Source organism: Caretta caretta, chromosome 3 (genome assembly GCF_965140235.1).
Source record: "Caretta caretta isolate rCarCar2 chromosome 3, rCarCar1.hap1, whole genome shotgun sequence".
NCBI lineage: Eukaryota > Metazoa > Chordata > Testudines > Cheloniidae > Caretta > Caretta caretta.
In genome coordinates this window covers 102,791,186-102,803,806 of record NC_134208.1, presented here as the reverse complement: position 1 = coordinate 102,803,806, position 12,621 = coordinate 102,791,186, and the positions used below count along the sequence as shown (strand labels likewise).

Below are 12,621 nucleotides of genomic sequence, written 5' to 3'. Positions count from 1 at the left end.
TCTTAACCTCACTGAAACAGCCCCGTGTGTGTGTGAATTCACAGTACATACAATATGAAAGTATATTTTGACAGAATGATTTGAGCCAGACACAATGCAGGCAGATGCTATGCAAGGTCTTCACATACTGCTCTTCCAGTGTACCTCAATTATGTCCATCAACGCTTACTATTTCAGTTCTGCCAAACCCTGCTGAACTGTGTGGTGATTTTGTAATGTGCAAGAATAGACAAAGGTGAGACCAGAAAACTCACTTCACCTCTGACCTAAAAAGTTATTTGAACCTAGATTCCCAGAAGGTCCCCAGGGTCTTTTTGTTCAAAGAAACTAGTACTGATACACTTCTCACATCCATTCTCAAAGAGAAATTTCTGAAGACATCCTTTTGAACATGGCATACAGAACACTATGGCAATTTCTTTGATAAAACTTCACTGAATTTGTACTTACTGATTGTTCATTTAAATCCTGAGAGTCTTCCATGGAGGTAGCTTTTCTTTTTCTTTCCACCCACAATAGAAGTATCTTCCCTTTAAATTACAATTGGGGTTTCTAAATTTTTAAAAAACAAAAAGGAAAAAAGTGTCATGATCTAATTCTTACTTCTAAAGCACGTCCAGTATTAACATACATTCTGGGTGAAATCCTGGCCCCACTGAAGTCAATGGCAAAGCTCCCATGGACTCCAATTGGGCCTGGATTTTACTCTCTGTGTTTCAACATGCCCAGTGTCATTTTGGAAAGCAGAAACTATTTGAAACACACAAACAGAAACACACACTTAAGTAATAATTCTTCAGATCCTGCCAGAAAAAAAAAAACAGTTCTGAAAACAAAGCAGTAGAAAAGCTAAAAATGTTTAATGAAAGCAGCTGTTTAAATAGACAGCAAAAGATTACCTTTCTAATATTTACATCCAAAAGTTGTTATAGAACACAGAACAAAAACACATAATACTCATTTAAAGAGAACTTTTTTCAGAGTAACAGCCGTGTTAGTCTGTATTCGCAAAAAGAAAAGGAGTACTTGTGGCACCTTAGAGACTAACCAATTTATTTGAGCATGAGCTTTCATGAGCTACAGCTCACTTCATCGGATAATGATAGTCATTACGCAGCTAGCAGAAAAAGATCATCATGTAATTATCAGAATGTTATCTTCTTTCTAATGTCCATTAAACTCCTTTTGGATTAAACAAAATACACAGAGTGATTTAAAGCAGGCAGCTCCCTACAGTATGTTAAATGATGGGCATTACCCTAATTATCTTCTGTCTCTACACCTTCTCCAGTAGGATGAATGACACACATCACTGCATCAAATGATGTAATTTGAAGTATGCAGATTTTGTGACTTAAGAGATCAGTGTTGTAACGACTACTGCAACCCTAACTACAGAGCCACAGCCATTTTACTTAAAAAAAAAAAAAGATGTCAATATGAAGTTAAGGTTGAGAGTACACAGCAGTAATTTAGGGTAAAATACATTATGGGAATGTTGAATTATCCCCAAGCCAAGCAGAATAAATGTAGGAAACTCAGAGTCAGGTTAACCTGCAAAGAAATCCAAACATGTTAAAGTAGGGAAATACACACTTCATCATCTGTTTGAACGCACTTTTTGCCCTTTGTTTTTTTGTTTGTTTCTTTCTTTTGGTTGTGTTTAATCAAAAATTGTATACATGAGGAGTAAACAAGAAATCTAAAGAAAAAGTTACAAGGTGATATTTCTACTGATTTGAAGATAGGAATTAGCAATTTTAAGTAATTTATTTTAAATTTTAAACTTCTATGACAATATTCACCAGTATGCTCCAGCTACTTTATGTCCTTCTGGGGCAGCACAAAGCAGCTTGAGCATACCTGCCAGCTAAGCTGCATTTACACCATCAGAGCACTGCAAAAGCAGCTGGGGTTTTATCCCTCTCCCTCCTGCCCTCCACATTCTCCTATGCACACAAACTTCAAATTCCAGCTGCCAATTGCACCTCTCTACATTTCCCTCCCTTCCTACCTCTCAAATCTACCTCCAATCCTGCACCCCACAAACACTAATTAATCAATTACTTGTAAACACTTAGAAAATGAATTCTGTACTCAAAGACTAATGCTTCATACATAAACAAAGTGGTTGAATCCCTGCTTTAAGTGCAAAACTCAACTCAAGCTTAACTATGGAACCATAATACCTAGACCTAATGAGCTTATTTTCACATCTTTAAGAGCTGGATCCAAACCCCACTGAAGTCAATGCAGACAGCTGTCACACCTTCTCTTGAAAGAAAGAGCGTTTATTGATATTTTAAATAATTTAAATATACACATCCTGCCCCTATTGCCGTTAATTTAAGTGCAGTTAGGATTTCACTCAGGCAGTTTGTGTATACACTTCCAAAACTATACACGTGAACGAATTCTATCTACACTGACACGACTGGCAAATAAATGAATAAATACGTGCCAGTGCCACGTAGAACTTGGAAAGAATTTGATTCGTTAACTGGTCTTTATTGAATGATTTACAAGTGAAATAATACCACAGGAATGTGTAATTAGAGATGTCACTTGTATAAGTTGTATTGCTCCAAATATGCCTGATACTGTTAATCAATTTCAAAACGTTTTTGTTGGTTCACTTACATCTATTCTAATTTCGCACAAATGTACTATGATACTATAAGGAGGGCTATGTTGCTTATCTGTCTGTTGTCTTAAAATTCAAGTGAGCTGTTATGATTAAATAATTCCTGAATTAATACTTAGGTAAATATCTTGTACTGTACTCTTAATATTTTAAGAGCTCAAATGATGTTACATTTTGAACCAAGTTAAAACTATCATCGTAAGTAACCACGAACACATTATTATTTATATAATAATGTCATAATAATGATTATACCAATTGCATTGAGACCATATTCTTTAGGGTTAGTTCTACAAATTTGTAAGGGGTGGGGGGAAGCTATTAGATAACTCAGTGATTCAAATAAGACCGGCATTACTCCCTAATAAAGATATAAAATTAAGGTATAATAGCAACCTCGTGCTGTTTTATGAGCCAATAATCCAGTTACCAGTTCAATCATGTAGTTTATCCTACCAAGAGGACCAGATTTAAAAAGAGAGGGATAGTACTGTTATCCCTATTATATTGCAAGTGGTTTTAACTGTTTTCAACTATTTAAAAAAAAAAAACTGGTAATGGTTTTAAACTCTTAGACAAGCCAGTAAGAAGAAAAACATCTGTTTCTGTTCTTGATCCAGTCCTCACAGATGTGGCTTTAAAGCTGATGAAGTGTTTTATGTTTCAAGATAAAAATTTTATCTTTTCAAGAAGTGTCTTAATTAGGAGGATTCCTGACTTCCTGATCAACAAATGCATATTTTTTTTTATCTTGGTGCATAAAACACTTCATCAGGTTTAAAGCTGCAACTTCCAGAACTGGATCTAGAGCAGAAACATGTGTTTCTTCCTAGTGATGCACACATAAGTTAAGAGCAATGAAAAAACAATTTTTATAACTCCCTTTAGCTGCTTGTAAGTAACACATATGATGCTTTCAAAAATGATTTTGGCTTAGAAGATAGCAAGGTTGTGGTCTGTCCAGTAACAGTGACTGACTGCAATCTTCTATTCAGCAGAAAGTTAGGGTTGAGGAAATAATCAGATTGATGGGGAGCGTTCCAGGTGATCCAAAACCTGTAGGGTGAGATTTTGTGCTGCATTTCTGGGAGGTGCAACACAAACTTTCAGCCATGGGGACTGGAGAGCCAAGGTAGCTTTCAGCCATTTGCACCCTTCCATTTCTAGACTGCTCCACGGTCTCAAATTGCCTCCAGAATAACTTAGGTAAATGGAGCTCCAAAACAGAGCTGTCATCTTTCCTTCATTTCCCTCTAACACAGATCATTTAGGAGGAGAATATGCCCTTCCCTTGCTTCAATAAAAATTACCTTTTCAAAGTAAAAGTATAGGGACATCTGTGGGGCCTACCATAATAACCTGCCCATGCAACCTTTATTTGGCCCCCATTATGAATATGCATTATGGTAGTGATTAATTATATGGTCATATACTATTTTTTTCCAAGGGATCCCTGACTCATTCAGTGCACAGGATAGATGCTCTGGGAAGTAATAAGGGTTACGTAGTGAATTAGTCTGTTTGTAGGATCACTGCCTCATTTGCTCTAGAAATGAGAAGTTGAGTAGAAAATAAGACAGGGAAATAAAGAGAAAGGGTGGTTTTATGATTAAGGCAGGTGACAGCCACAAAGAGATTTCTCTCTTTCACAGACTTTCTATTTGATGCTGAGGAAGCCACTTCATATAAAAGTTTGACAGGTGGCTAGAACTGTGCATTCCTCATTTCCTGGGTGCCCAATGTGAGATACCTCATACAAAGATACAGAAGTTCTCAGTACTCAACTGCAACTGATGTCAATGGGAGCTAGAATTAAGGTACTTTGGTCTTCAGAAATTAACAGCATCAGAAGTAAGAAGAAGGGCATGAATTCTAATCCTGGCTCTGCCACTCTTCCAATGTGTGGCCTCAGGCTTGTCTTAACTCCCCTATCTGTAAATTAAGGAGAATACCTCAGCATCGCCTCTCTTATCTCACAAGGGTGATAAAGAGATAATTTCATTCATATTTGTCAGGCACTGAGATAGTGTATTAATGAGAGCCCTAGGGAAGATAATGAGAACATGAATAATTTCCTATTCAGTGCAGAGTACCCTTGTGGGTAGACATGACGATATACGCTAATTAGGTGATCACATACTATTTTTTTCATAAGACGCCTGCCTTATTCAGTGCACAGAATGGATGCACAGGAAGGGGAATTAAAGATGCACAGGCAATCACACATTGGCATGTCCTAACTTGGAAATGCCCATTTTATAAAATTATTTTACCTAGTTTTCTGTATATTATATATGATACATATGTGACTTATTGTAATGATAACTTACCCTGGTGTTAATGAAAATATTCATGAAAATAAAGTGCATGAAGCAACTCAAAGCTTTTGATTTCATTGGACACTGAAGCTGTATATTCCAGTGCAACGAATACTATTCAACAAAATTAAAAAATGCTGTTCCATCATAACGATTTCACTGTAAAAGAATCTTTTGAAGGGGCAGAAAAGCACGATGCTGCTTTCTCAGAGTTTCCCGTGGCATCATGTTCAGAGCAGGAGTAGGAGGAGTAATTTTGAGGGAGAACGGTCTTATGTGGAATAAAAGCAACGTGTCTGGGACAAATATAAAGTAACGTAAACAATAGTTTTGGTATTGAGGGTAGTAGATTAAAAAGTAATAATAGAATCTTTTTCTGCCTACTATTGATTCAAATTCTTCTTACACAAAACAATCATAAAAGAAAAAAAAAAGGTTTGTGTTCTTACCCAGCAGAAAATAAGCTGTTATTTTCAACCACTCCCCACTTATTTGAAATCCAACCAATAATACATCTTATTATTTTGTTCACTCCCCATTTTAAACTCGACTAGCAAGACGCAATACAACAGGTCATATTTATTCCATACAATTTTAAGGCATACTTCATGAGAGAAAAGGATTTTGTGGAAACAAAAACCTAATAGTTATCATCTCTAAATTCTGGAAGGAAAAACCAATTAGCTAAATTCTGGAAGGAAAAACCAATTGTTTTGACAAACAAAACACTACTTTAAAGCTATAGCCAAAACTCCCACTGACATCTCCAGTAATGACTGCATGATCACGATCAGCTTGTGTAATAATTAAAGCAGATTAAAATGTCTTAGAAGTCAAGGACTATAGAAGCTTTTTATTTATTTTAAACTCTTCATATCTTGGTGCTCCTAGGAAAGCTTGTATGTATGATCAGTTAATTTTTCCCAACCCGCACTTTAAACAGTGTCCACACACTGTGCAGAGGTAAAAAAAATTGCCCCTTTCCTGGGTTTTAATTTGACTAATAATTAAATTAACAATAAGACAAAAAAAGTTCAATTCCAGCTCTCTCTTCTGGTTTGGCTTCTCAGAGCATGCCTACTGCTGCACTGCTCATCCTACACCCTCTGTCTTCCCCCTCTCTCTCTCTCTCTCCAGAAATATTCCAACCTCTCTCAAATCTCAGGGCAACATCCTGGCGCCATTGAAGTCTATGGCAAAACTATTTGATTTCAAGAGACCAGGATTTCACTTTGGGTACTTAAGTTTTACACACTGTTAGGGGTTCTGGCACTTCTACCCACAACTTGGAGATTCTTCAAAATGTATGCATAAAAGATGGGATTTTCAAATGTGCTATGGAAGCCATGGAGCAACATTAGGCCAAAGATGAGCCCTTCTGAAAACTCCACCCAAAGCATCCAGCTGTCTCTCTTTCCCATTTTTAGCAAGAGTAGAAAGCATATTAGTTTTTCTACAGTGTGTTCTTATAAAGACTCTTAGCGTCTCATACTGAAGTCTTAGAATAGCTGTTTTTGGATAGCTGGCAGTTAAATGTTTTTTTAACTTTATAGGCTTAACTTTTATATTTTCCCTTTGAGTAGTGTGAATGCTGTACTTTGTAGAAAGAAATGCTGACCCGACTAAAAATAACCCTACAACAAAATGAGATGTTATCTATTTCTAATCGCAAAGGAGAATAAATCACTAAAGAACTTTAAAGGTTTTAAATATAATAAATAATTGATGAAGAAAAAAATAGCTGTCATGACAGTCTGATAGCATAGGCACATGCTGCTCTCTTGAGGAAAACCAATACATGGAGAGAAAGTTCACAGAAAATGCAGTGAGATTTACCTCATATGGTATTCTCAATGTTATTTTGAAGGATAAGGATTCCTGCAGGGGGCAGAAGACAGGTGTGTAGGAGAGCCCTATAGTTAGTTGAGGTAAAAAGGCTTCACCACTTGAATTCAAGCTGATGGAAAAAATTTAGTAGACTCACTTTCAAGTGCTGGGAACTGTGATTAATATAGAATACTCTCCTTTCCTTTCTTTCTCTTACAGGACTTGTTCTGTTTCAGAGTAACAGCCGTGTTAGTCTGTATTCGCAAAAAGAAAAGGAGGACTTGTGGCACCTTAGAGACTAACCAATTGATTTGAGCATAAGCTTTCGTGAGCTACAGCTCACTTCATCGGATGCATACTGTGGAAACTGCAGAAGACACCATATACACAGAGACCATGACCTGGATTTGTGCTGGAAATGGCCCAGCTTGATTGTCGTTCACATTGTGGGGAGAGTGATCACTTTAGATAAGCTATTACCAGCAGGAGAGTGGGGTGGGAGGAGGTATTGTTTCATGGTCTCTGTGTATATGATGTCTTCTGCAGTTTCCTCAGTATGCATCCGATGAAGCGAGCTGTAGCTCACGAAAGCTTATGCTCAAATAAATTGGTTAGTCTCTAAGGTGCCACAAGTCCTCCTTTTCTTTTTAGGACTTGTTCTGTTGCTCCCCTTCCTAGAGGATGAGATATTGTATCCTTCATATCTTTATTATTTTAGACATTTTGAATTTTGTGGAGATGGGAATCTTCTTCTGGAAGAGTCTGAAAGCTCTGTGGGGCTCTTTGTACAAATTCCAACACTCACTTCTCTGTCTACTAATGACGTGCAAAATGTTGAGATTCTTCCCTCCATCTAGACTTTGATACCCACCTGAGTGGAAAAGGTGTCATGCAAGGGCTTATTTCATCTGAGCAAGCCCTGCCAACCCCTGAATCTGTCCAGTGACCCTTGGTGGAGAAAACATCTTTTGTTTCATTTCTGTGTGCTGCAGAACCTTGAAAAGCTGCCTGCGGCTAGGATACCAGCGGTCCAAGTGGGATTGCTCATCAAAAGGAGTTTTTCCCTCCTTATTTTGAGCTTGTGCAACCACTCCAGGAATTCACCAAAAAATCGCTCCTGCCAATGAGCGCATCCCTGGCTCCCGCTGCCTCAGAGTGAAGCATACCGCCTTGTTAGCTATATACGTGGAAGGCGTGTAGGAGACATTGTGGGGCCTACACAATGACGGAGAAACCCAGTCTCTTCCTGCATCAATAAATGCCTTCAAAAAGGCAGTAACAGATAACTTACATTGGGAACATGAGCATATAAGCATAGATCCTCCTTGATAAGTGCCTGAAGGGAGGTAGTGCAGGAGGAACACTTCCTCAGGCTCTGCTTGGCCATCCTGTTCCTATACAACAGAATATCTGGTATGTCGGTGTATATGAACATATGCTGAAATGGGGTAGCAAATTTAGCTAACATACCAGAGGAATGAGAGGGAGAATTAGGCATTTCCAATTGTAAAAATAAAAGTTAAAGTTATTAGGAAAGATTTACAATTGTTTTAGTGCATTTTACAGAAAAATGGTGTCCTCAAGGCTCTGTGGTAAATGGAAGTCTGGAACTGCCCTACTACTGCTGTCTGGTAGTTGTTCTCATGGGAGGAGCCTAGCAGCTAGCCAACAGACCAGTAATTATGTTTTCCCTACACCTTGAAATAAAGGAACTTCCTACAGTAAGACTGCCAGGAATGTTAAAGTAGACAGAGAAGCCTGCTACACCCGTAATTTAAGTATTCTATACTCCCTGCATTCTTCCTACAAAAATAGTCCCATGAATCTTTTCTTGCCTCTTAATTTTTCCATCTTTCTTTTTCAGACATGTGAATTGATACTAGAAAATGAAATATGGTAATAAAAGTAAATATCTAGTTCATGGCACCAAGTTTTTCTGCATCAATTTAATTATTAGCATAGTGTTAACGTGCATAACTACATGGTATTGTTACACATAGTCTTACAAGTTCTTTTCTAATGTGCGAGCAGTACTCAACCTTATTGTATGCTTGTGTTAATTTTGTACTTCAGTTTGTTTGGAAGGAGGGAAGTTTTTGAAAATAATAAGTTTTGCTCTCTGCCTTCATCCCTCTAATTAGAGTCCATTGCTCTGGTGCATAGTAGGATCTGAGCATTGGTGTCTGGGCTGAGTTTTCTGAAAGAGGTGGTTGCTTGTGTTCTGTCTGTGACTAACTCTGTTCAAGGACTACGTGTGTATATATATATATATATATATATATATAGTAACTAAACAAATTAAGCTAAAAAAATATATCTATACTCTGCATCACTGATTCTGACCTTAACTGACCTGCAAGGCTTTGAAATCTAACACTTGGTAGAGCAGCAGCAATAAGAATTCAAACAGATGAACTCTGTATCGGTAATGTCATCAATGAGCGCGAAGAAGTGAGGTCCATACATCAGTTGCATATGTAATACAAGCACAGGGGAGGTGGAAAGTTGGAAGGATGCATGCCAATAGAATATTTTTTTGCTTGCTGTCCATGACTATGGTACCAGAGGACAGGTAAAAAGGATGCTGGGAAGATAGAAAAATCTCTTAAGAAACCTTACCAAAGCATTGAAACTATGCATGATGTTTACATTTGGTGAAACAATGCCTTAGTGCTTTCATTTGTAAGCTCTCTGGGGCAGGGATCATTTTTTGTTCTTTGTTTGTATAGTGCCTATACCTTGCTCTTACATTGCACTTTTAAATCAGTAGATCTCAAAGGGCTTCACAACCTTTTAATGTGATTATCCTTTCAAAACCCCTGTGACAGAGAAGTGTTATTATCCCCATTTTGCAAATGGTGAGGAACAGAAAGGCTAAGTGACTTGCCCAATGTCACACAGGAAGTCTGGGGTGGAGTAAGGAATTGAACTTGGGTCTCCTCAGTTCTAGACTACTTCCTAGGAGTTCTTCCAGACTCCTTGCAACCAAATCTAATCTATAATCCCATTGGTCTCCCCCTGAAAAATAAAGAAAAGCTAATTTACAAATAAATATGTTCTACTACATTTATTTTATATCTAGATGCAGAAAAACCATGTGCTGAATTTCAAGAATGAGTAATGCAGAGAAGCAAAAAGAGAAGACTTTAAGAACTCCGTTTGAAACATTAATGTTATGTTATTTTTGGTCTTGTGGGTCAGTGGTTTTGTTTTCCAAAATTACATATTTTGGTGACTTTCTGAAGCATTTTGCTTATTTTTTTTTTTTTTTTTTGTGGAAAATAACTGAAAAATAACTATAAGGTAATCATTTTTGTTCTACTTAAACAGGCCCCTTAGAAAATAACCATTATAACCACTGGATACCCTGTATACTTAAACAAACACAATCAACTTTTTAAAAAAAAGAATCACACATCTCTGATTTTTTTTCCACAGTTTTTAAATTCAATTTTTAAAAACAAAAAAATAGTACTTTAGATGTATAACTCAGATTGTACAATATCAGTGATAATGTAATTATTTCTAGGATAATAACCCTTAGCATGTCATATTGGAACCGCTGTGGAACCCAAACATAGATGTGAACTCTAACAAAAGCAAACGTTTTATAACTTTAAAAAAAAAAAATCACCATTTATATTCATGTTCAAGTCTACTTACTATACGATGAACTCATTCAATTTGTTTCAAGCAGTATACTACAGTATTAATGGGTATTCAACAGCAATATCCTCTGACTTGGAGGAACATGAACATTTTTAAACTATTGAAGTAACACCCAAGATTACCAGAAATGAAAGTGTTTCAAGGAAAAAAAATTCTGTTTCCTTTTTAGCTTCTTTACATTGAGCATTTGACAACACTTTGCATACAGTCAATTCCACTGTTGTTTGTGTGGGTCTTTAACAGAGCAGCAGAAAATATTTTTGAAATATAGGAAAATGTGATTGTAAAGCCACAAAAATTGGTAGGCGTACTCAGGGTTATGGGTAACCCATAATAGTTATGCGTAACTATTTTAAACTTTAAAAAAAATGTATTAGAGTACAAGTTGGCAGTATCCCTGAAATAGCAGATCTGGGAATAAAAGGTACTCCCTTCTCTGGGAAGCATTAAACAATCAGAAATGTAAAAACCTGTGTACAGAAACAGTCTCAGGATAAGTAATTCTTGTTAAAACCACTCTTGGAGAACAGAGGTTGTTTCTTAGAGAAATTGAGGAAAAACAAGGGAAATCATTATTTATCATTTCTATTATAGTAGCCACAAGATAGGCATTGAATTAATCTGAATAAAAACAACAGAACAGTTAGGGTGCCAACTAATGGAAATTTCTAAGAATTTTTAATAAAAATATCAGTAAGTGTTGGATGTTGAACATTTTTTTCCATCATGGGCTTTTGATGCAGAAAGCATATAATAGCCTTTACTTAAATTTACATCGAGATTTTCAAAAGGTTTCTCTCTCACACACACACACATATTTTGGGCCTGGTTCTCATTAGCGTAACATGGCTTTTGCATAAAACTGTACTCAAAGATCAACTTTGTGAGAACAAAAAACAAACCCACAAAAACCATAAAGATTGGTTTAGGTTCAATGGATGAAATCCACTCCAGCCTTTAAAACTGAAATACCATATTTAGGCTCTATGTACGTGAACAACAGAGTTTCTATGAAGGTGAAATCCACTCACCACCTAAAGGCCAGCACCTTTACCCTAGTTATGTGAACAGAAACAGTGGTTACAACTCCTCTGCTCCACTTGTGGGGGATGCTGAGGCCTTGAATCCATGAAAATGAGGATCCATTAGGCTTGTTCTGGCCTCTCCATCTCCAGTGAAGGTTTTCCATGTTGACCCATGGCTCAGAGTCCCCTTCTTTGGCATAAAGACACTATACTGGATCCCCCCAGTGGACACTCTGATCCTAGGAGATCCTCCAAGCAGTCCCTGTGCAGAACTTAAGTGGTATGGAAGTCCTTAGGATAATGTACCACACCACTGGTGAATTTCAAACCATAAAGAAGGGCACTAACTATGCAACTGTAATTATGAAAACTAGATACGCTTACAATATATTGCATAGCAGCGTATTGAAAAAAATCAATCAAACATAAGTTTAAAAAAAATGGTCAGTCCTCCAAGACCCTTGCATACAAAGTCACACACAGATCATCATATTAGATTTGTCAGGCAACAGCTTGGGCATTGGATATTAAAACGCACCATGCCGTTTGTGCGCCTTCTATAGGCATAGTATAAAATGACACGTCCGACAGACAACTACAATTTTCCACTAGAAAGTTTCTGATTGCTCATAAAAAACGAACAAATCATGTGACGTACCACGTTATCTGCAAACACAACACAACACACCTGCAATATGATAGTGTGCAAGGTAGTACTTTGCGACAGTGGGGACGAATAAAAAATAGCTGCCATAAATTAAACCCTTTCCTATGGTGAAGGTTTAAGTAACAGCCACTTTTGAGAAACGATTCAACTTCATTTCACGGGACAGCCGTAAAAGAACCCAATCAGCAGCTGCTGCTGCCAGCTTTGGTGACAAAGTTTTCTTCCAGTAGAAGTATGCTTTGTCTTTCCGTCGTAAGAACAGGTTCAAAACAGAAGTGAACCCAAATGGAAAATTTATATCACCATCATCTCATATTGCACCTAAATTTCTGCACAGTTATTGAATAAATCCTAGAACTGTCACCTCTAAAAGGTCACCTAAAAAAAGAAAGAAAGAAAGAAACCTGTCAGAACTTCCCAAAAGTGTTACCTCCAAACTGTGCCTTACAGAGCTCTCCCAATGCAGGTTAC

The 12,621-nt window shown here is 37.2% G+C and overlaps 1 protein-coding gene across 7 annotated transcripts in view; it reads right to left on the bottom strand.

Moving 5' to 3' along the window:
• EYA4 (EYA transcriptional coactivator and phosphatase 4) overlaps positions 1–12,621 on the bottom strand; it is a 228,012-nt gene that overhangs the window by 208,116 nt on the left and 7,275 nt on the right. For all 7 annotated transcript variants that reach the window (XM_048844512.2, XM_048844511.2, XM_048844513.2 and 4 more), the window contains exon 2: positions 451–552. In XM_048844512.2, coding sequence (XP_048700469.1) covers positions 451–483 — 33 coding nt within the window. In that variant the 5' untranslated portion in view covers positions 484–552. The remainder of the gene's footprint in view (positions 1–450; positions 553–12,621) is intronic.